The sequence below is a fragment of the Oncorhynchus nerka genome, linkage group LG8, assembly GCF_034236695.1.
Source record: "Oncorhynchus nerka isolate Pitt River linkage group LG8, Oner_Uvic_2.0, whole genome shotgun sequence".
Classification (NCBI taxonomy): Eukaryota; Metazoa; Chordata; class Actinopteri; order Salmoniformes; family Salmonidae; genus Oncorhynchus; species Oncorhynchus nerka.
Window position 1 is genome coordinate 25,785,611 of NC_088403.1, and position 25,053 is coordinate 25,810,663.

Consider the following 25,053-nt stretch of genomic DNA (forward strand, 5'->3'; position numbering starts at 1 on the left):
TGGATGTAAGGCCTAGAGGAGCATGGTTGTTGGTCTCTCCCCGGCTGAGCTGGGTGTTTCCATGCAATGTGGGTTAAAACAAACTTGAACATTTTATTGGGAAACATTGAATAAGTAGGCCTTGTAATTTCTAAAAACATGCACACTCGTTTGTCCTAAATAAAATACAGGTAGTTGACAGACAACATGGACATCTTTGAAGGTCCTCCACAGCTTTAGCCAGTTGTTGGAATTGGGGACGTCCATAACACAGCAGAGACGACCCAAGAAACCATTCTCGTAACATGTTTCTGCTGTGCAATGGAGGTATCACTGCAGAAAGAGGCCAAGACAGAAACTATTCAGAGAAGTGACAGGTTAGCATGCCTGAAGGGCAATAGTCACCTTCAAGTGTACAATTTAACAAATGACAAGAATAAAATAGCCAACACAAGGGCTTTACAATGTACAAGTTTATTTTTAATTAACTCTTCAGTGGTTGGTAGTCACAGCACAGCTCAGCCACATGCCTATTTTACAAGATGGGAAATTTAAAAAGGAAAAACAGCAATGTAAACCAAAAGAGGAGATGGCCAACAGTCCAACTACAGCAACGTTTTCTTAAAAAGGCCACTGAAATGCATAAAATGTGTTTGATGCATGGACTTTATTTGATGGTGGCTGACATCAAATACTCCTCACATGGCATTGACAGTGCATGTAGACATTGTAAAAAGGACTGGGTTAGCAATACCTAAGATCTTTTAGTGACAACACCTTGGCTAATACTACAGCTTAAAAAACAACTGAAAAGAAAATGAACAGCACTCATCCAAAGATACTGAATACAATGTGTGAAATGTAGTGAAGCAATTATATTATTTGTATCTCACAATTACCGTGAACACTTAAAACTGGAAAGAAAAAGCACTGAACACTGGCAGCCCTTCCCTTTAAGAGAGAGGCCCGGTTGTAATCCAATGTCTTTAGACTATAAATGAAGAAAATAGTTAAAAACACACTTTTTTTGTCCTCTGGAGTTTGTATATTTTTAATAGTAACAGACGGGAACCATAAATGCATGCCATGTGCTGGTCTCAAACGATACATACAGGTATATACAGCATCACTCAGTACCTGCTAAAACGAAGTGAGAAATACAGAGTATAAACCAACGCCTACACTACAACCTTAAAGAAAAGAGGGGGAGAGGGTCGGTGAAAGGGGTGAGCGATGGAAAGATGGAGGAGTGAAAATCCTACTAGTGATGGACTCATCATTAAAGCATTTTTATTAGAAATAAATGCATATTGCACATACAGTGAAAGCTTAAATTCCACCAAGTCCACCTGTTCTGTAAAGCGATAATTCCATTTACCTCGGAGGGAGACACACAAAGGTACAGAAATGGAAAGGGGGTGAGTGGCGTGGATAGAGGTGTGTGTGCGTGTGTGGTGTGTGTCGGGGGAGGGGTTGCGTGTACTAAGACGGGGTACGACTGGGAAGTCTTCTGCTGTGAGGCAAAAACGGGGAGGACTTCTTCTGGGGGGGGTCAGAAAGAACAGGACAACTACACATCGCACAACCCTTGTATGTAGGTCGAGGAACAAACAGGAAATGAAAACAAAGAGATCAAATAAAGGTTTGTGGCACGAATAAAATCAGGTGTGAAATAACTGTTCTTCTGTGACAGCCGAGAGATCGATACAAGTGTTTTATGTACAACTAAGGCTTATTGGTTAAATAGTTGAGGCTTTCCCGCCCGCAAACGCTTTTACATGACGTTCACAACCCTATCCTCTGCTAATGTAAACTCAGTGGTTCTATCTGGTGAGCAGCCACAGGTTGAAGTGGAGAATAACCTAATGGAGAGAGGGAGGACGCTGTGGTGGTGGTGGGAGAGGAGCGAGGCATAGAAGAGCTGAGAAGGAGTCTTGTTGCGGATTTCTCTTGCAATTAATACCTAAAAGTTGCAATTCCATTAGTCACTGCCATGGAGGAGTGGGCGGGCACAGGAGGGCGGGAGGGGGGGGGTTTGTTCTACTTGGAAAGCTTGCTAATGACTCGAATAAGAGCTCCGTTCTCATCCTTTAGTCTCTGGTTGTCTGATTTCAAGTCTGGTAGCGTCTGGAAGAGAACAAAAAGAGAGGGGGAAATGGGCTTAGAGACACGTCGCCATAGAGACACGTTGAGGTTTACCAGTCAGCCCAGTTCCAGAAACTGTTAATTGCAGTGTGTGTCATCAGCATCTTTGACAAGCCAGTCTCAACCACTTTTTTCCCCATTTTCTTTATATTCTTTGCTGAGAATGGAGCAAGCACACCCCAGTCCAAAGTTTCTGCTAAATAGCCATGCAGAACAGGCGGCTCCACTGGCAGCCAGGAATACAACACACTCGTCAAATACACAGCATAAATCCTGGCAGCACAAACAGTGCACCTTTGTTTGAAGCATACAGGACTTTAAAAAAATGCATGACGACAACTCAAACTGTTGCAGCATCAAATAATGCCTCTGCAATTGTTCAGTTTTTCTATCTGAGGTAGACTTATCAAATGTAAAGCTAACGCCATCTCGCAGTCAGTACCCACCCAATACCCATTTCTGCCCTGAACCAAATTTCCAAACTAACTGCTATATGAAAAATGGCATTACTACATCTCTGCCTTAATACAATGCCAGTAGTTATGTTATTCACCAACATAACTACACCACTGCCTGTCATCTTGTTCACATTTTGTGAGTTTAGTCTGAAATAGAAACTTTGACTAGTCATCAGTGTGGTGCCAAAGTGTTGTGGATTAAGTGGGTAATATTACGAGAGAACTACGAAATACTACCCAGTTTGTTTGACAAATTAAAACATAACTAATCACAATGAGTCACAGATTTTCATACCCAAATATAATTCCCTCAATATCAATTAAATCCATACTGGGCTAAGCAGATTCATGAAGCCATGCAGTCCAGCATTGCCTGGGGCAGTGCAACCATGGCAGATTGCCCAGTCCCTCTTGAAACACTTCAGCATTCACATAGGAAACAACTGAACATCAAGAGCAAAACGTAAAACTGTTCACCGCAAAACTATAAAGGCATTATATTACAGATGACAATCAACCAACCGGAGCTTCTTATGGCATGTAATGGAAATTGAAATCATGAGCAAGAGACAAATTAATATGTCTAGGTCACTGGGAAATTAAATAAGACCAAGTGGAAACCTGCAGTATTGGGGTGACCCAGTCTCAAAGCTGGGTTGATGTCATCTATAAAGACTCAATTGAAATGGGGGTGGGACTGGAGAAAGACACTGAGGGGAAAGGAAATGTGTCCGTCCTCCATAAAAAAAAACATGTCCGCCATTTGACGCTAAAAGGAAGCCATGTCATGCAAAGCCAGAAACCAGCCGAACGAAACAGCGGCACTCCCTGATAAAGACTTCAAGACTGCACACTGGGGGAAAATAACAAAATGGGGCACTCTCCTTTACAGTATATCAAATTATCTAGTAAAATCAATTGAATAAAGACCTAATCATGTAGTCCAATATTCAGGTGCTACACTAACAATAAAGTTGTATATTTGCTTATTTGAAAATGAACACCTGAATTGATACTTACCTGACTGAAAATAACATTTAACTATAGGTACTGCAAATGGAAAGTGCCCAGTCAAAACACACTCCCCAATATGAAAACCAGAGATGACAGGGGAGGTAGGGGGAGATAACCTTGTAGTTGGGCGGCTGGGGACCTGCCTGTCTATGGGTGAGGTCGGAGCACGAATGGAGCATGAGAAGGGAGGGTGAGGGGGTGAGGAGGAGTGGTTGGGCAGGGCTACAGGTCCACGGAGGGGGGCAGCTGGCTGCAGGCTGACTGGGAGAGCTTGACCACCACGCGGGCCAGGGCCCTGTTCTCTGCCTGCAGCCGCTCCTTGACCTGACGCAGGGCCTGAACCTGCTTTACCTCTGGGAGGTTCTGCAGGAAAACCACAACACAGGGAGAGAGAGGGGGAGAGCGAGAGAGTCAAACCAGCAGAGGGCAGAGCAAAGGGGGAGATGGGAGAGTACCAGAAGGGAGAGAAAGAATGGAAGACAAGGGGGGCCAATACAAATTATAGAAAGGATAAGAAGGGGCAAAGAAGACAAAACAGAAAAAGGAGATTGTTAGGAAAATGGGACAGAGTTTGGAACTGGAGGAATGACAAGTGCTTTCCAAGCAGGCTGGCATGTAGTAGAGACGCCAATCTACAGTAGCAGAGTAGAATAGAGAGCGAGAGGAAGACCGATATGGTCGCTGGGCTGCCTATGACCTAGAAATAGTCACTACATTATGGCAGTGCTGGGAAGAAGGAAAACACTTGTTTATTTTGTTGCCCTGTTTCTGAGAACATCCAATCTCCTTAGTTAGAAGGGTTACGTCAACATAGAGCATCCCAAAATGTGGCAATACTGAACACGCACGCACACACACAGGATACACTGGGGGCTCAAATCAAACACTGGGGAGTGTAGTGACAACAGCACTATGCTGACTGTCAGTTAGGATTGTTACGTTATACATCTACAATGCTATAATTCACAGCACCAGAGAGTTTATCAAATGGGACATTGAATTGCCTCCGGCCCTCACATTGGTCCACACTAGTGGTGCAGCTAAAGTATACAGTATGTTTAACATTGGAATATTGACTGCTGTTCCTGATCTTAAAGGGGCAATATGCAATTATGTCACTCAAAACCTTCTGGTGCCCTACACAAAAATAGGGCCTTACACCCAACAACATACATCGAGGGCCCAGTCACATAAGACAGTACCTTGAGTTCCTCCTCCATCTCAGAGATCTTCCTTTCTAGAGCTCTTCTTTCCTGCAGGGAGGGGGGGGACAAACAGATGTTAACCCCGGGTTTACAGAAGAGGGAGACAAGCATAGAAAACAACACACAAGACAACCACCGCATACAGGCTCCCACAAACTGCTTCAGTTATGTTACCTCACACCTCGGCTCCGCAGCTCGGCTGTTACAGCCTCGAGTGACTCTGGCTCTGATAGCAGTGTTCATTTCATCAACAATATTTTTCCTGACTAAAACTATGACGATAACGAGACGAGATTCCATGGGGGGGATAACTATCACCAATTACTTTCATTTTAGTCAACGAAAATGTGACACTAATGGACATTTAATTTGGCATGACATGCGGACCACGGCGCTAAAGCCGCAACATTCGACAGTCAAGTGTCACCTGGCTTCGCATCAGTTCAAAAGATTGACGAGTGACTGAAGTGACGGCCTGGAGCTGTGTGGGAGAGCTGGGCAGATCAACGCAAATCAGCTGCAGACCACAGAACATGAAGGATGCCAATTCTGCCAATGAGAGGACTGCATGAAATATTCTGAAGCATACATGTTTAGGATTGGACATGTTTGTAGAATTGACATCTTTCAGTTGCACGGTCTGATTGAGCTGATCCACCCAGCTCTCCTCCCACAGCTACCCAGGCCACTTCAATCACAAGTCAATCTTTTTGAACCGATGCGAAGCCAGGTGCCAGGACACTTTACTGTTCTAGTTGAGCTTAGTTACAAGTCATGTTTACTCACTTTCATGTTGGCTATTTTTGCTTTGATCACATCAGAACCTCCATTTTCCCCTTTGCGCTATTATTCATCTGTGTTGCAGCTCACGCACAGCGATGCGCGAATGCAAGTGGTTCCATTTTTCCTATGGGACAAACGAATGCTATTTGTTGAATATTAGGAGTATGGTAATACTAACATTTCTGGAAAGCTTAAATTCTCCCCTTTTCAAGAGACCACTTATTTACCCCCCTTTATGGTTATGACGGGGGAGAAAATCAGTCGAAAATTTTACCTGTAGCAAAGGCTTCATAGCCTATATGGTTAATTGTGCCTGGCATTAGTTACAATCTGCCACAATTAATGTCAGAGGTAGCCTACATATTCATTATTTAATAGAAGAAAATGCAAACTTTTGTGGCTAAAATGTGACTAAGCCGAAAAAAGGTATTTTAGACGAAATCTAAATTGACACTGTCTGATAGTAAAACCCTAGCTGCAGTTATATCCAATAAAGTGACTGTGGAGATGAGGTGTGAACGTCAGATAACAGATGCAGGTTGAGGAGCTTCATGAAGAGAGACAGAGGCGAGAGGAAAGTGGGTGAGGTGCACTCGCATGATTGTGAAGCATCAAAAATACCTAACATGTCTAGTGCTGCATGTCCCATCTTCTCCTGATGTGGTTATCTAAAACATGACAAGTTCATGAAATGACTCATGGGTAATGTCAGCCATACTGGCGGGGCCAATACAGCTAAAATAAAAGAAGCAGTTGGCTTCGCTTACAAAGGCAGACCCAAGCTGTGAAGGTTGAGGTATGCAGACTTTAGGGAACGCCAGGGGAAGGAGATCAAGGGAAGGTCATCTAAAATCCAGTGACAACATGGACTTTAATAAGAAAACTAAAGCAATAGATTAGGGTATGAGTAAATCATTCATGGAAGATGGTTGGAGATCAGGATAAACTTTTTTTCTTGGCCACCATGCGAACTACATGTGCCTGTTGTCGTTAAGGTGATGTTTCTATTGGGTCAATTTCACACCATATGTATTGAATTCAAAATAAAATATCATGAACATGAAAAATAGTTGAGAATGTAAACATGTTTGAGGACGGGTGAAATAATGGATTTTGAAATCAAAAACCAAACAAATAAAATAAATAAATATAATTGTAAACAAAAATACATTAAAAGCAAAACCAAAACATGTAAGCAAATCATTTTAAAGCGAGAGCAAAACTTAATGACAAAGTATTTTTTATTTTCAAACGAATACAAATAGTTTTCGGTTAAACTTTCCCAGCAACCAATCTTATTGAATAGATTTTGCCTACAGTCTTGCCTGCATGTCCTACCCTTTGGTTATGCTACTCGTATCTTTGCTTTCACTGCCAGTCTTTTTGAATGCAAGTTACGCATTATTTTTCCGTGAAAGGCGGGGTTTAGGGAGGCGTAGAGAAGTCTCCATTGGTCCACTAGTTTTGGAGTGACGGTTCGTCTTACCCAATCAATTAACATGACAGGCTTTTTCCCCCTATTGCCTACTTAAGTAGACAGTCTGATGTCCTCGTTTTAGGGTTTTAGCTAACGTACTTCAAACTGTCAGTCACGGGTCAGAAATGTACAGATATTAGAAGCATGTCTATCTAATACATTTAATGGCAAACCATCTGTCAGACAAAGTTCAGCGCAGGTGTTGGCAAATGGTTCGCCATACACCTGCGCCGAACGTTGTGCAACAGGTAATTCATGTTTACCTAAGTAGTTAAAATATTTTTTGCTCTCGCTTTAAAATTATTTTCTTACAAGTTTCGGGGTTTTGCTTTTGATGCATTATTTGTGTTAACAATTCTACAGCCATGGCCAAAAGTTGAGAATGACACAAATATGAATTTAAGTCTGCTCCCTCAGTTTGTATGATGGAAATTTGAATATACTCCAGAATGTTATGAAGAGTGATCAGATGAATTGCAAAGTCCATCTTTGCCATGCAAATGAACCGAATCCCCCAAAAACATTTCCACTGCATTTCAGCCCTGCCACAAAAGGACCAGCTGACATCATGTAAGTGATTCTCGTTAACACAGGTGTGAGTGTTGATGCGGACAAGGCTGGAGATCACTCTGTCATGCTGATTGAGGTCGAATAACAGACAGGAAGCTTCAAACGGAGGGTGGTGCTAGGAATCATTGTTCTTCCTCTGTCAATCATGGTTACCTTTTTGATTTGCACAAAATGGGCTTCACAGGAAAGAATATTGCTGCCAGTAAGATTGCACCTAAACCATTTATTGGATAATCAAGAACTTCAAGGAGAGCGGTTCAATTGTTGTGAAGAAGGCTTCAGGTCGCCCAAGAAAGTCCAGCAAGCACAAGGACCGTCTCCTAAAGTTGATTCATCTGCGGGATCGGGGCATCACCAGTACAGAGCTTGCTCAGGAATGGCAGCAGGCAGGTCTGAGTGCGTCTGCACACACAGTGAGGCAAAGACTTTTGGAGGATGGCCTGGTGTCAATAAGGGCAGCAAAGAAGCCATGAAACACATCAGGGACAGACTGATATTCTGCAAAAGGTATAGGGATTGGACTGCTGAGGACTGGGGTAAAGTCATTTTCTCTGATGAATCCCCTTTACATCTGGAAAAAAGCTTGTCCGGAGAAGACAAGGTGAGCGCTACCACCAGTCCTAAGTCATGCCAGTAAAGCATCCTGAGACCATTCATGGGTGGGGTTGCTTCTCAGCCAAGGGAGTGGGCTCACTCACAATTTTGCCTAACACCACAGCCATGAATAAAGAATGGTACCAACACATCCTCCGAGAGCAACTTCTCCCAACCATCCAGGAACAGTTTGGTGATGAATAATGCCTTTTCCAGCATGGAGCACCTTGCCATAAGGCAAAAGTGATAACTAAGTGGCTCGGGGAACAAAACATCGATATTTTGGGTCCAAGGCCAGGAGACTCCCCAGAACTTAATCCCATTGAGAACTTGGTCAATCCTCAAGAGGCGGGTGGGACAAACAAAAACGCACACATTCTGACAAACTCCAAGCATTGATTACGCAAGAATGGGCCGGCATCAATCAGGATGTGGCCCAGAAGTTAATTGATAGCATGCCAGGGCAGATTGCAGAGGTCTTGAAAAAAGGTCAACACAGCAAATATTGACTCATCAAATACATGTAATTGTCAATAAAAAAAAAACTTTGATAATTATGAAATGCTTGTAAGTATACTTCTCAAAACTTGGACACAACTGTATATATTTTGCCTTCAATTGTTTGGTTTTTGATTTCTACATCCATTATTACACCAGTCATCCAAAATATGTTTACATTCAACTTTATTTTTCATGTTTGAATTCAATACATATGGCGTGAAATTGACCCCATACATTTGTGTCAGTTGTTAAGGTGATGTGAGTGAACACTTTCCAAAAAGAATGGCAAAAAGCACATGCGTAAGATAACACATTTACATTGAAACAATCCATCATGTATATTCACTATCACACACACACACACACACTCGTCAAAAAGAACAACCATGGAGAAAAAGTGACCACACTGGCTAAAAATGTACAAAAACACGTGAGAGAAGGTAGGTAGCTCGTGCTTGGGTGGCGTTGCACGCCCCCCAGCCAAATATACAGGCATGGTGAGCCAGCCAGCAGGAGAGGCAGTAGACTGGAGAAAGTAGTCAGGTTTATAAGACCATACCACCCAGCTGAAATTGGGGCCTGCTTGTAACCTTCAGACATAAACCAGTTGGCATTGATTACCACGCTGTTAACCACTACCAATACCAATTCAGTTCAAACCAATAATAATAATAATTTGATTTGTAAGTGCCTTTCATTCATATAACTCATTTTTGTAAGTTAATCATTTTACCAAACAAATGAAGTTAAAAACATTAACACATAAAACATTTAATAAATCAGTACCCTTTTCTCCATCTCAAGCTGCGACCGGTCAGCAAAGCGCTCCTGCCTCTGTAATACAAGCAACGTCGATAACCCACAGTTAGCGTGGAAGTCCTATTTATTCACAATGAGTGATCCTAATGCTACATGCTAATTTCCCAACTGTACAGCGCAGCCTGGCCACAGTGCCTCACCTGTGTGGCCTTCTCCAGCTGTAGCTTCAAGTCATTCAGCTGCAGGTCTGTGTCACGTAACTGGGACTTCAGCTTCTCATTCTCAGCTAGGATCTGCTCATAAAGCTGAGAGAGGGAAAAACAGTCCGAAAAAAGTAACTTCACAGGGAAAATGTGACTATTTCTATGGTGTTGTCATTGAGTCTGGTGTGATTTTAACTAAGGTAGAAGGTGAGTGTCTGGGAGCTCCAGTACCTTCTTGTAGTCAGTGCTATCGTCTCGGTCCAGCCTGCTTGAGAATGACCTGCGACCCTCGCCACGGCTACCCAGGTGGTCATAGCGGTCAGAAGAGGAAGTGCTGCTCTCATTCCTGATCAGAATAAAAACATGGACAATTAGCTCTACATCATCTTATTGACCATGTCTAATATTTACATAGCCATATACCAGTTTGTCAATGATTTATTTGATCCAAAGTTGCACAAGCCCTCCAAGTGAAGGGTAAATAGACAGGAATGATGCATTCCCAAATGGCACCCTATTCTCTACATAGGGCTCTGGTCAAAATTAGTACACTACAGGTGCCCTATGGGCCCTGGTCAAAAGTTGTGCACTATATAGGGAATAGTGTGCCATTTGGATAGACCTGAAGAATATACTGAATTTGGCACGTACCTGGACAGTCGGTCGCTCTGTGAAAAGAAAAACAGCAGTGATTTAATGTCTTTACCCAATGTTAATACAAGCAAATCCACATGACCGATTCAAAGCAGTTTTCCTGTTGTCTAGACGAGCTCAGTATGTGGAATGTAGATGATCAATTAGAGTGCATTTGAGGGTTTTGTTGTTCTGCTGGGGAATGTTTGGAGCATCACAATGAACACAATGAAAACAGGATCTTTAAGGTGCATTCTATTCTCCGAGCACATCTTTTTGTAAATCCTAAATTAGATATACTGCTAGGTTATTAATTTCCTTGGCTTCAAAAGGTCTGCCTCATTGATTTGCAAAGAGTTGACAAAGCTAGATGTTGGACGAATTAGTGTCCAGGCCCTCTCCCTTCTCATAGTACCTGACCCCGCTGCACTGCAACAGCCCCCCCCACACACATATTCCTGAATGGCTGCCAAGCCTGCCAGCGCCTTAAGGGCCTGCCCCTGATCCCAGCCTCTCCTAGCTCCCGCAGTGTTTCTCAGAGCAGGCGGGATGTGGGTCAGAGGGCCAAGCCTACAACAGTGTTCAAATTGCTGTTGGTTTCCTGAAGCTGAAGGAGCCCGATCTCCAGGGAAAACCCTTGTGTGTCAGGATATCTTTAAGACCTTAGCTACAGAGATTCAAATGGTGAGGGGGAAGAAACCTATCATTCAACCTGTTGTACATGTCAGTTGTCAGAAAAATATACTGCTTAACAAAAACACCAAAGCATGTTTTAACCTACTTCCCTCAGGTTGTGATATATTTTGAAGATCTTGACCAATTCAAATCTCCCTCAAGTCAAGAAAAAAAGTGCTTCACTTCACACTGCAAGTAATTGATAAATGCAGGGACATTCTTCAATAACTCCAGTTGTCCTTGACTTTCACCACCATAAGGCCAGCTATGTTTACTACCTAAAATCAAGTGGGCAGAACTGGAGGGGTGAAACTAGTTATATCACAATATTTCATTGATACTTTGACTGCAAGTATCGATTTGTACTGAATGCACATCTAATTTACACATCTCCATCTGGCTTTCGGGGGTCACCTTTTTTTCCCCCAATTGTAAAGATTTTATTTATTTTTTAATTGCAGCGTTTTAAAAATCCTATATCGTTGCTTTAAATCGATGTACGGGCGAGCACGCTCGCTCTCCATCAATTCCAAAAACACTTCCGGTTTTGATGGGAAGTACCGGGTTACACGGGAGAAAAGTGATTTATTCTCAGGATGGAACATTGTAAAATACCAGGAAACTATTCAACCCTAATTGCCAGGTAACGTTTGTTGACCGTACCTGCACCAAAACTCCTGTATTGTTTAGCCTATAGCTTGTTCTCCATCTTCTAAAATAGTGAGCGAATGTGTTTTCAGCCCTTTTATTTCAATGACCGATCAAAAGTCACTTTCACATGCGCTCTCGTCTCTCTGTAGCAGACATGTAGTGATCAATAGTTTAAACATCAAATCGAAATACACATCGTGTATCGGCCCCTAAGTATCCTAACATTGTATCGTGAGGTCCCTGGCAATTCCAAGCCCAGGGAGAAACCCAAATCAACTCTGGCAGGAGGGAGCAGCTCTTCCTGAATGCTTTCCTATTCATGCAGAGATAATAGACCATTTCCTATTTGGTGTTCCGTTAAGGCCCCGCCCCAACGTGCAGCCTTCAACAACAAAGAGATATGCTGGCTTTCTGGCTGGTTGCTCCGTCCACCAGCCCTCCTCCTCCCACTGTGTGCGTCTGATCTGCAGCCAAGCGCCTGGCCACATCACTGTCCGCTCCGCAGCACTGCATAGGACACACCCCTTCCAAAACAGGAAGACTTAGCCAGGGAGACTCCATCTTATTCAACCTTTATTTGACAGGGAAGTCATAAGACTAGGGTCTCTTACAGAGGAGCTCTGCATAAATACAAACAGATACAATGTACAACATAACAAAAAGAGATATTAAAACAGATATATCAAGAGGTCACTGATCATTGACCATGGAGGACGAGGAGATCTCATTTCAGAGAGCTCTGGAAGTTGTTCCACATGAAGGTCGCAAAAAAATAAAAGACTAAAAGCAGCTTTACCCAACTGTGGAGACCAAAGGGGCCTCCAGTAGTATCCAAGCCTGAGACTGGGTTTGGTCATTTGTAAGTCTAAATTGAATTGATGATACAATAGAGATAGGAAGTTTCTTCATGAGTCCTTTGTAGATAAACAAAATGCCGCTCTCTTTTTACATACAAAGAGGCATGACCCATTTTTTGTTAGTCATACCGACCTTCTCATCCCCCTCCCAAAAGGTACAACAGAAACTCCGTTGGGGGTTCTTTAGCTATGATTACAGGGTGGATGTCGTGTCCACTAAAAATAAGTCATCGCGGATTGCAGAATGCTGGACATTTTTCAATGCATGTGAAAAAATAAACTTAAAGTAATTGTCAATATCTAGTTTTAATGAAGTAACTAGCCCAGAACGTTTTAATTCCTTCCATTTTCTCCTCCTATCGCAGAATAGTTTTCATAATAGTGAAAACTGCCTGTACGTTCAACATGAACAAGACAATTTCCTTTGTGTGGTGGCTTGTTTTGGAACTTACTGAACTATGGTGCAGAGTGCTTTGCGTTTGAGGTCACCTTAGCAACAGGACAATCACAGGAAAGGAGGAACCATGATATCCAAAGTAAGCAGAAGAGGGAGTCTTTACAGTACCAAAGCTGGCCAAAATAGGCCAAATAAAGGAAAAGCAGAGGCACTTGCTTGGCCGTGACTATAGACAAAAGAGTGAAAGAGCAAAAAAAGTTGATTGGGGTGGTTGAACTTCATAAAAAAAATGGCCACTCACTAAAAGTGTTTAATCAAAACAGTCTATCCTTTAGTTTGGGTCTCAGGCTGGACCACAGACAGTTGCGGTAAAGAGGTCAATGGAACTCAATCAAAACAATGTAAATACCATGGAAACGAGTGAAATATCCTCAATGCCCCCAAGCAAAAACAGCCTATTGTTTATTATGGATATTTCACAATATGTTGATGTATAAATCTGAGCATAACGCTTGTATGGATGTCAAACCCAATACATGTCATAGTCACCAATCAATGGGGTTCGTGATATACACCCACTGACACTTTAACGTAGACATGCCTTTCAGTTAAAAATGACTACCTTCCATAACAATCTCTGTATGCTAGCTATGATACCATCTCATACAAACTAGAGTTAGCATTTAGCAGTCACTTCTTCAAAACGTGAAAAGGGGACAACTTTAAAACGTTATGCAGTGAAAACAGCCCAAAATATCCAAATCAGACTTTAGTAACCACCTTGAGCCCGTTTCAAATGAATAATACAAAAATGACAGATTTGACATAGTTCGATCAGATTTGTTGAATTTGCGCAAATGAGGGAGTCACAGCATCCTGCGTTCCAATGACCTCTTTACTGCATCCATTGTGGGTTTATTTCTGCATGGTTGTGTGGACTAAGGTTACCTGAGGTTCACCCTTGATGCTGCCTTCCTCGGAGTCCGCCGACTGGTCTGGGTCATTGTCATCACTCTGGAATGCAAGGAGGGACAGGAGGTCAGGAACAGCACCCGGACAGTTATTCTCAGAATAAACCCAAAGTCTGGCTGAAAAACCCCAATCAGCTACATCCAGATGTTTCATGGAGGTGCACTTCAGTGTAGTACCTCGAGAGTAGTTGTACTGCTAAATCTATAAAATGGCTTTTCACCTCAAACTGACATGTATCCTTATTACCTTAAAGGTGGGTCAAGTGGGCTCTGTTCATTACACTTGAGGCATGTCCACATTAAAAAATAAAGTGTCAGTGTGTGTATGTCACAAACCCCATCTTGGGTCCAGAAAGACACCCCGGTGGAGCGTCTCTTCTCACGGGGCCGCCGGCGATCACGTATGGAGCGGGGCTGGGACTTATCCTCTCCCTCCTTCTCCTCCTCCTGCTGCTTCTTGTCGGATTCTGTCAATTACAGAGAGACCGAGTGAGCCATATGCACTGGACCTAGTACATTTGGGGTCAATTCCAATTCGTCAGGTTTACATTGTCAAATCAAAATTTAAATTTTGGAAATGCATTTGACTTTACTGAGGAGCCTAAGTGGTGACAAACTATTAGTCACCCAATAAATGAGCATGTCCTTCATCAATAGTGTTCATTAGTCAGTGTGTGCCAACAAAGTTTCATTCCATCAAAGCGTAGTTCGGTAAACCTTAAGTTATATCTTTGGTTTGCGCCTCCCAAGTGGCAGAGGTCTAAGGCACAGAATCGCAGTGCTGAGGCGCTACTACAGCCTCGGGTTTGATCCCAGGCTGTGGCACAGCCGGACGTGACCGGGAGACCCATGGGGCGGGGCACAATTGGGGAGGGTTTGGCCGGCTGGGATTTCCTTGTCTCATCGTGCTCTAGCGACTACTTGTGGAGGGCCAGCTGCCTGCAAGCGGACTCGGTCGTCAGTTGGACGGTGTTTCCTCCGACACATTGGTGCGGCTGGCTTCCTGGTTAAGCGAGCAGAGTGAAGAAGCAGTGTGGCTTGGCAGGGTCATGTTTCATTTAAGGCATCCCAATCCTTTCCCTGCCTGGGTGGAATTCAGGTTAACCAGTCTATGCTCACATGGCTATTAGATACAGTGCCTTCAGAAAGTATTCATACCCGTTGACTTGTTCTACATTTTGTTCTGTTACAGCCTGAATTCAAAATGGATTACATTTATAATTTGTTAACACATCTACACAAAATATCCCATAATGACAAAGTGAAAAGATGTTTTTAGATTTATTGAAAATGTAATACAGAAATCTAATTTACAGAAGTATTCCCGAGTCAATTCTTTGCAGAAACACCTTGGCAGCGATACAGCTTTAAGTAGTCTTCGGTGCCTGGATCAGCTTTTCATCTCTGGATTTTAGGATTTTCTTCCATTCTTCCTTGCAGATTTTCTTAAACTCTTAAATTAGATGGGGAGTGAACAGCAATCTTCAAGTCTTTCCACAGATTAAGTACTTTTACATTCTTGTTCTGAAGCCATTGCAGCGTTGCTTTGGCTGTATGCTTGGGGTCATTCTGCTGCTGGAATGTAAATCTTCACCCTCAGTCTAAGGTCCTTTGCGCTATCAAGCAAGTTCTCTTCAAGAAATTGGCTGCATGTCTCTATTCATTGGTCCCTCTATCCTTACCAGTCTCCCAGTCCCTGCTTCTGAAAAGCATTCCCATAGCATGCTGCCGCCACCACGATTCACGGTAGGGATGGTGTTATACGGGTGATGAGCTGTGCCTGGTTCTCTCCAGACATAGCCCTTAGTATTCAGGCCAAAGACTTACATTTTTGTCTCAGACTACAATCTATTGCCTTATGCTTTTAAGTTTTTCACATGCCTTTTTGTAAACTCCGGGCATGCTGTCATATGCTTTTTTTCTTAGAAGTGGCCTCAGGCTCTTCTGGGCTTTGTGGGAGAGTGGCCAGACTATTGTCCTTCTGGCAGGCTCTCCCATCTCAGCCAAGGAACTACGTAGTTCTGTCAGTGGTCATTGGCTTCTTGGTCACCTCCCTGACCTAGGTCCTTCTTGCCCTGTTGCTCAGTTTGTTCGGCTAGCCAGCTCTAGGCAGTTCCATATTAAGTTCCATATTAATGGAGACCACTGTGCGCTTAGAAACTTTCAAAACTCTAGAAATTGTTTTAAACCCTTCCCCAGATACATGCCTCATCACAATTATCTTGGAGCACTACCGAAAGTTCCTTGTACTTCATGGTATAGTTTCTGCTCTGACAGTTATTTAACTTAACCTTTATATAACTAGGCAAGTCAGTTATGAACAAATTCTAATTTACAATGACAGCCCACCTGCACTGTGGGACCTTATATAGACAAGTGTTTCTTTCTAAAAATGTCCAAACAATTGAATTTGCCACAGGTGGACTCCAATCAAGCTGTAGTGACATCAAGGATGATCAAAGGAAATGACATGCAACTGAGCACTATTTGGAGTGTCATAGCAAAGGGGTGTGAATACTTATATACACACACACTGAACAGAAAATATAAAAAAGGAACATGTCAAGTGTTGGTCCCATGTTTCATGAGTGGAAATAAAAGATCACAGAAATGTCCACACCCACAAAAAGCTTATTTCTCTAAAATGTTGGTGCACAGATTTGTTACCATCCCTGTTAGTGAGCATTCCTTTGCAAGATAATCCATCTACCTGACAGGTGTGGCATATCAGGAAGCTGATTAAACAGCATGAACATTACACAGGTGCACCTTGTGCTGGGGACAATACGAATACTAAATTGTGTTGTCACACAACGCCACAGATTTCTAAAGTTGGAGCTTGCAATTGGCATGCTGACTGCAGGAATAACCACCAGAGCGGTTGTCAGAGAAATACATTTTTATTTCTCTACAATAAGCAAGACCAGCCTCCCAGATAGCTGAAAACTGAGTTTAATCAGCTATCTATAATAAAACCCTTTTGTGGGGGAGAACTCATTTGGATTGCCTATGCCCTCCCAGTCCCACGTGTGGCTGCACCGATGCCCAGTCATGTGAAATCCATAGATTAGGGCCTAAAGAATTTATTTCAATTGACTGATTTCCTTATATGAACTGTAACTCAGTAAAATCATTGTAATTGTTACATGTTGTATTCATATCTTTGTTCAGTATAAATGAGATCTGTATTTCATCTTCAATAAATTGCAAAAATCTCTGAAACATGTTTTCACTGTAATTTTACATTTACATTTAAGTCATTTAGCAGATGGGTGAGAAATCTATTTAATCCATTTTGAATTCAGGCTGTAACAAAATGTAGAATAAAGTCAAGAATTAATACTTTCTGAAGGCACTGTATATCTAATTATGTTACATACTCCAGCCATACCTCAATATTGGAATATATTCTACAGTAAAACTCAAGCTTCTTTTTTTGAAAGCAGGAGTATCACAGTATAATATTTGTGTGTGCATGTGAATCTACTCAGTCAATCAATGCAATGCTGACAGTGTCCAGAAAGCTTACAGTTTGTTATGAGAGTACATAGATTTATCATACTGATACACCGAATGGCAGCAACATATGAGGTTTAATTACAGCTCTGCTCTAATGGCTGACCTTTCTCAGTGTCCCTGGAGGAGCGGCTGTAGGAAGAGGTGATGCCCGTCAGGCTGTTGGGCCTGTTGAGGGAGCTGGAGGAGGAAGTGATGCTGCTCAGGCTGTTGGGCCTGTTGAGGGAGCTGGAGGTGGTGGAGGACGGTGTGGAGGCCGTGCTCAGGGTGGAGGTGGTCGAGGTGGTGGAGGGACGGTAGCGCTGGTAAGTCTGGAGAGAGGAGAAAGAACAGGAAGTCCAGAATAGTTACAGTCTTCTGATCAAACAACCAGGGCTTGAGGAAAACTGCCAAAAAATGTACCAAATTTATTTAGAAACCTCAAGTGATTGTCAGTTTACACATAAACAGTAAACTCATATGTTGCATTTCCAGATGGATAATAGAGCCTCGCAAATAACTCGTGGGGAAGCCATGACATACCTCTTCGAAGCTGCGGTACCTCGACCGGTAGTCGTCCTCCTTGGTCTCACCAGTCTCCTTCTCCTCCTGCTTCTCCTTGTCTTGTTTCTCCTTCTCTTCCTTCTCCTCCTCCCGGGTCCGTGTGGGGCGGCTCCTGCCGATGGTCTTCTCTGCCTCTTGGAGGTCAGTCAGAGTCACACCCTGAGAGGAAACGGAGAGAATTTAGTGAATCTCTGCCGAAAGGGGTTACAGGAGCAAATGTTTGTTATTTGGCCATTTTGAAAACTACAAAATGTCAGTAATCTGCATTTTGGAAGATGAAACTGTACAACTAATTTCAGGCATTCTCTTACTGCACTGTGCACATTGTGGTTATGGAAAGTAGACAATTTACTTGGGCATTTTAAGCTGAACCATATTTAGTATTCGTGACAGCGTGGAAAAGGACCAGCCCAGTTTCCTACAGCTTGTAAACAATCTCATTAAAACTCGCCACGCTTAGAAATGTGTGCCACTTTACACAATGTTTATGTTTCCGCAATAAAAACAAACTGGCAATAACTTCTTCTTTAAAAAAACAACAATCAGTTCAGCTATATTAGCCCAAGCCACATTATGGCAGAATACTTGATAACATGTACATTACTTTTTCTTATTACAAAAGTCCAATAAGAAGTGACTCAGTTGACACTGCATTTATCGCCAAGTATTTGGTTGGACATTTAGGCCCAGTTCAGAAGCAGAGTTAGGACAGACGTCTTCACTAACCTGGGTAGACCGTCTGGACTGTCTAGCCTGTCTGGAGCGGGCTTTCCTCTGGGACTCCGACTCTTCATCCCTAACAGGCGTGAGGTACGATCTGCAACAAACAAGGACAGGCGTGAGGTACAATCTTGAACAAAAACAAGCTAAAGTCACACGTAAGGATGAGGATGATAGACGTGGTAGTTATGAGATTAGGCTATTTACCTGAACAGTTGTCAATCTAAAAATGGCAAATCTAACAGTGTTCTCTCTGCTCACTTCCATATTTGTATTGTACTATCAGCTGTGGAGATATTTATTCTTCGTTCACCTTTAATTTAGCGTCAGTCTCAAAATATTGCAAATACTGAGGGAACAACAAGACAGGTAATTGTAATGCTTTCTTTGAAGAGGGAATATGTTCCTTCACCGCATTCAAAAATATGAACACAATCACTCGTGAGCCTTGTCTAGGCCTTGAGAAACCCCATATTCCTTATAAGGAGAACTTTCTGTAGCAGACAGGGTTCTAGTACCCTCCCAGAACAGGTGGCTTCTTTCAGCAGCAGTGACTTCACAGGAAGACGTGCTCTTAACCCCATTCATTTTAACAGACTCCCACTCCTCCCCCAGCGTGTACACACTGTAGGAGATCACACCCAATTCTCAAGTAGAGGCAATGCAATCTCAAACGGCACAGGATCCTGCAAGCTTCAAGATATTCCGCTTTCTGAGACGGCAGTTATTACATTGTTTTCTAGTTGCATAAACAAGTGAAGAAACATGAGCTGTGTGTAAAATAGACACGGTGTGTATCAGTGACATCCTTGTTTTTCCCCCATGGGTGCACGTGTGGGTTTCCATTTCAGTGTGTGTGTGTGTGTGCGTACGTGCGCGTGTCGGACCTGCGTCTCTCCCTGCCGTCAGAGCCAATGATCGTGCCAGTAGTGGACGTGGTGGTGGAACCAGTGTTAATCGTAGGGATGACTGCAGCAGACTCCTTCTCCCGCTCCTTTTCCCTCTCCGCACTCTCCTCTGCCCAGTACCTGATCCACACAATTGTACACAGGACTTCAAAAGAGGACTAACATTTTTTACATTCATGTGTGTAGGGTCCTCCCAGGATTTTAACACCTGTAACTGCCATTCCCAGCAATATAGATAAAAATGGCCTTCTATGATAAAATAAAAAGTACTTATTTTACATAGTGGTGCAGTGCTCCTCTTACATTATTTGGGGGAGATCCCTGTGTGTCACATGCATGTTTTACGTGTGTGCGTACCTGCTGGTGAGGCTGGAGGATCCGGTGCGGGTGGAGGAGCCCAGGCTGGAGAGCAGGCTGCGGTCACGGTGGCCGGTGGGCGAGGTAACAGACGAGGTGGTGGTGGTGCTAGTGGAGGAAGAGGTGGTCGAACCCAGGTCCTCGTGCCTCCTGCCAAAGGAACCACTGTGGATATCAGTGGAACAACAGTCAGAGAAGGAACGAGAGAACAGGAAAGAGGAAAGGAGAGTGAAAGAGGCTGGAGAGGACCCATTACCCATGCCAGGAATGACACGTTACAATCCAATACAGTTAACACTGTGGCCTTTGAAGATGAATTCCTGTTCCATTAGCCGTTACCCAATATTCCAAAATGGGGTTGATTCTCTTTAGTTAATGGGAGGGTCAAGAGAACACCAGTCACAAAGACACATGGAACTACACAACACTTATGCAGTCGAGACCGACAGGTGACAGACAGACAGTGGAGGTGGATAGAGGTTCTTGTTCAATGGGGGCTGGTGGTATACCTGCGGTAAATGCTGTAAGACTGGTAGTGGGAGGTGGGCGACTGCCAGGGTTTAGTGTTACAGGTGATAGGGTCCAAGCTGGAGGCAGAAGAGGACTTGGCTGGCACGTCCCGCGTGCTGCCGCTCCGCCCTAGCGTTAGCGTGTGGGACGTGCTGGCAGTGTGTGGGGGTGGGGGGAGCGAAGATAGGCATGTTAGCAAGGGGGCACACCACACACATTTATATAACACACAGACACATAACATATAAAAACTAAGCTCTGATACACTTGGTCCATGTCTTGGTTTCTTGAGCCAGTGATGGATTCTGGATTATGTTGTTTTGGAACTTTGCAGGCTGTAAGAGCGTGACAATGGCAGATTGTAATGTAGAACCTAGTGTGTAGTATAGAGAAACTAAAGGCACAGAAACCTGACAGGACTAGTACAGTCATGCAGGAGACTGTGGCGTTTGTGACAGAGGCGTTGGACTGACTTGCACAGCTTTTCTCAGATGTTTGCATGTACATGCACTGCTTTCAAATGGGACATTAGCATTGAGCAAAACTACTAAGAGTGAACTAAAAAGTGTAACTGGATATGTCCACAACGTTATTAGTAAGTCCAGAACTGGTACTGAATGAATGGATGCGCTGATCTGGTGTAGTGAGTCAGTCACGTTGAGGACCCTGAGGGGTAGCATATAGTGAAGCGTGGCAAACCTGCGCTGATAGCTGGGTGTTGTTCGATTGGTGGAAGCGCTTCCTTCACTGTTCTTCAGCTCATCGTCCCAGCGTCTCCTGGTGTAGGAGCCGCTACGTACCAGACTAGCAGCAGAGTCCCTGGGATTGGAACCACACACACTACAATAGCACCCAGGGATCCACAATATACAGGCAAGGACCAGCAGCCATGTGCTACAACAAGTCAACACTGGATCAATCCTAAAATGTGTCTAAAATGTAAAATCAGTAATGACTAACAAAGTATCAATGACCGATATATGTAACCTATTTGAGATATTGTCAAGCTAATTGATGCTGGTCAAATGTGAACCGTGAGAATATTATTTTCCAGTAACTAATTCCTACACGTCATAGAAATATGTTTGAGGCCACTTTTTAAATCTGTAGATTTTTCATTGTAAACTGAAGTACTCAGAGGCAGCAGAGCAGCTACATAAAGACAACATGCAGTGGACAACATGCAGTGCTGCTTTGGGCCTGTAACACACAGCAGTGAACAGTAGGTGGTGCTCCTATCTATGCACATTTCCCTTCGGAGGGACCACGCTGGCACTTCACCTGTTCTCCTTCTCGTCAATGTCTGATGTACTGGCCAGTCTCCTGGGGATGGTGGGGGCAACGTAGGCAAGTCTGGTTCCTTTGTCTTTTTCCTGCACATGAAACATTAGGAGCTCAAGCAAATGACTCAAAACACAAACTACATCTACTAACATTCTTCACACATTGTCCCCTGGCCAACAAACCAGTCTCTGTCGACGGTGGATTTCAACTTCACGCACATTTCAGACAGTCTGGAACGGTGATACGGTTATATGTCCATCAACTTCATCTTAATATACACACTTCAATGTGTTCAAAGCAGCTGGACATATAACATGATTTGAAACAGATGTCATCAAATATCAGCACTATTGACTAGGCTAGACAGGGACACATTGTTATAGTAGGGGCACTGAGTGGGTCCTATAGGGACATACAGTAAGTATATGATACCGGGTCAGCACTAATGACAAGCTCAGATAGGGACACATGACGGCACTGATGCCTGGGTGAGACAGCGTGGTGTTAAGTTAGCTACTGACCTTCTCTTTGTCCTTGTTGTCCAGGGAGGAGGAGAGGCGGGGGCTGGAGGCCGAGCGCATCACCCCGGCCGTGTCCTTCTCCTTCTGGGCCTCCTTAGTGGCCGTGATCTCCGCCAGCGCCCCGTAGCTGCCCGTCTTCCTCAGACCCAGGCGCCACGACGCCGGGGACTCGTCCGATTTCTTAGTCTTGTCATCCTCCTGTTTATCTTTAGGGGAGACCTCTTTAGGAGAGACCTTACCGGCAGGGGACACCTGCTGGGCCACCTGGGGGAGAGAGAGAGGAGAGGGGTTAGTGGTTAGCCGTTAGCAAAGACACGTTAGTAAGGGGGGTTTATACAGAGAGCAGACGAAGGCAGCAGTCCGGGGTTTAGTTTTCTGGGGTGAAGAACACAGAGCAGTACACAGAGGTTAATCAAGAGGTCAAAAAGCAAAGGAGTTTGTGTGGAATGAATCTGCAGAGGCTACGGTCTGATCTATGGCAGCACTTGATAACGTGTCATGGATTGACAACAAATTTAAGGGGGATGTTTGAGTAGGGGCGCATGGGGGCGGAGGTCTGGAGACATGCTCGAGACAAGTGACTTGCACCCCTAGAAATAATATAACCACATCTAGGTCGACTGCTCCCTTGAAAAAGAGACCTTGGTCTCAATGGGACTCCTTGCTAAAATAAATAAACGCTGGTACTAGACTTTTGACTGAGGGACAGAGTACCGACTCCTTAATCTTAGCAGCAGTGGCAGGCCTAGAATCAGACACTAAAGAGACTAAACACTGTTCACTGAAACTCCAGTTAGTGATTAAGTCCTCACACAAGCCTTGGGAACATGGTTACACTGCACACATAATGGCTACAGAAACATCAAATAGACCACACTAGTTGGAGCACATGAGCCACAGACACACAGAGACAGCATTATAGGACAGTGTGTTTGAAGACCCATGCAGAAAATAAATGTTTTGGCGGGGGGGCTGTCACTATGTTAGCAAGAGTGTTGATGATTAGGTGATTAGGCAAGTTGTCATTTGGTGCGGCGGTAACAAGGGCAGGGTAACTAACAACTCTGGAACACACCAATGCCTCACCATGGGTTTTTTGGGCACAAGAGAAATGCCAGTTTTGCGCAAGCCTTGACGCCACAATGCAGGACAGCTTGGCTCCGCCACAGGCATGAGGGCAGTAATATAATCAGACTAAAGCCAATCAAGACAAGAGCCATGATGAGAGAGGGGCGGACAGAGAGAAAGAGACAAATGGAGTGGGAGAGAAACAGAGTAGAGAGAGAGAGAAGCAGCAAAGATAGACAGTTCCTAGCACAGAGAGACAGAGATATATTTTAAGGCCTGACCACACCAAACAATGTCTGACAAGGGGGTCAATCGTGTCTATTGGTTGAGTGAGTGACAGCTCTCGCAGGACACGAGGCTTTTTGAAAAGAAGACGATGCTAGTCTCAAAGCGGACATTGTTAATTGTTTTGATCACTCTCGTTAGACAGAAGACATTGTGTTGTGTGTGTGTGTGTGTGTGTGCTAGGCATTAAAGCAGGAGGGGAATAAGAGCATTTCTACAACAGAGATAACAGGAAATATGGATAACTGGGATAGTGATGGGTATATTTCATAGTCTGGACTTCAGCTTGAATGCAGAGTCCTCCACAAAGAAAATGCAATCAGATGAGAGGATATATCCAACGGGAGAAATTTCCTTGGGCACATAACATCAACTTGAAGGGAAACGTGACCGTTTCAAAAAATATTGGACTTCAACAAAACGTAAAAACAGAAGTAGTATAGACCAGGTAGTTTGTAGCAGGTATTTTTCTAGTTTAATGATACTGTGCCAGTGGTGTTGACATTTAAAGTAAGAGTAGTTTGTGGTATCATTAGGATAATGTTGCGCAAGTCCATTGCCTCAGTTCTTATGAGGGAATAAAGCAGAAGTGCCCTCTAAAGAGTAACAGGCCTGCACTGAGAGACAGTATATAGACGGAGGTCACTGAGTACATTGTCAGCTCCAACGCCACATCTGCACTGCAGAGGGCAGCAGACAAAGGGAAACTGGGGGTCATTTTTGAAATAAATTCCCATCCTCATGGTGTCTTGTAATAATCAACACTGCTAAAATATTTGACTGATGACCTTACCTGTGTCCTTCCAGGGGTCAACAGTGTGCCATTAACAATGTCGAGCAAAGCTAACCACCCCCATGTACAACCATTGCTATATGCCCTCAGACAACCCATCAAACAAGCAAAGCGTTAATACAGGATTCAGATTGAATCGTACTACACCGGCTCTGACACTCGTCGGATGTGGCAGAGCTTGAAAACTATTACGGACTACAAAGGGAAACCCAGATGCGAGGTGCTCAGTGACGTGAGCCTACCAGACGACCTAAATGCTTTTTCTGCTCGCGTTGAGGCAAGCAACACTGAAGCATGCCCGAGAGCACCAGCTGTTCTGGATGACTGTGTGATGACGCTCTCGGTTGTCGATGTGAACAAAAACAGGTCAACATTCACAAAGCCGCTGGGCCAGACGGATTACCCGGACGTGTACTCAAAGCATGCACAGACCAACTGTCAAGTGTCTTCACTGACATTTTCAACCTCTCCCTGACCAAGTCTGTAATACCTACATGTTTCAAGCAGACCACCAAAGTCCCTATGACCAAGGAAGCGAAGTCAACCTGCCTTAATGATTACCGCCCCGTGGCACTCATGTTGGTAGCCATGAAGTGCTTTAAAAGGTTAGTCATGGCTCACATCAACAGCATCCTCCCAGACACCTTAGACCCACTCCAATTTGCATACCGCCCCA

General features: G+C 43.8%; 1 protein-coding gene across 18 annotated transcripts in view; it reads right to left on the minus strand.

Annotated features, from left to right (window-relative positions):
• Positions 1-437: 437 nt before the first annotated feature.
• LOC115133010 (protein phosphatase 1 regulatory subunit 12A-like) overlaps positions 438-25,053 on the minus strand; it is a 61,036-nt gene continuing 36,420 nt past the window's right edge. For 2 of the 18 annotated variants that reach the window (XM_029665812.2, XM_029665809.2), the window contains exons 10-27: positions 23,318-23,425; positions 22,232-22,495; positions 21,708-21,799; positions 21,126-21,245; positions 20,426-20,578; positions 19,917-20,081; positions 19,524-19,679; positions 18,658-18,748; positions 17,911-18,090; positions 17,495-17,699; positions 14,209-14,339; positions 13,850-13,915; positions 10,340-10,356; positions 9,920-10,034; positions 9,686-9,790; positions 9,513-9,560; positions 4,799-4,849; positions 2,113-3,959 (exon numbers count right to left, since the gene is read on the minus strand). In XM_029665812.2, the coding sequence (XP_029521672.1) occupies positions 3,819-3,959; positions 4,799-4,849; positions 9,513-9,560; positions 9,686-9,790; positions 9,920-10,034; positions 10,340-10,356; positions 13,850-13,915; positions 14,209-14,339; positions 17,495-17,699; positions 17,911-18,090; positions 18,658-18,748; positions 19,524-19,679; positions 19,917-20,081; positions 20,426-20,578; positions 21,126-21,245; positions 21,708-21,799; positions 22,232-22,495; positions 23,318-23,425 (2,208 nt within the window). In that variant the 3' untranslated portion in view covers positions 2,113-3,818. The other 16 variants (XM_029665818.2, XM_029665815.2, XM_029665816.2 and 13 more) reach the window with 15 other exon arrangements.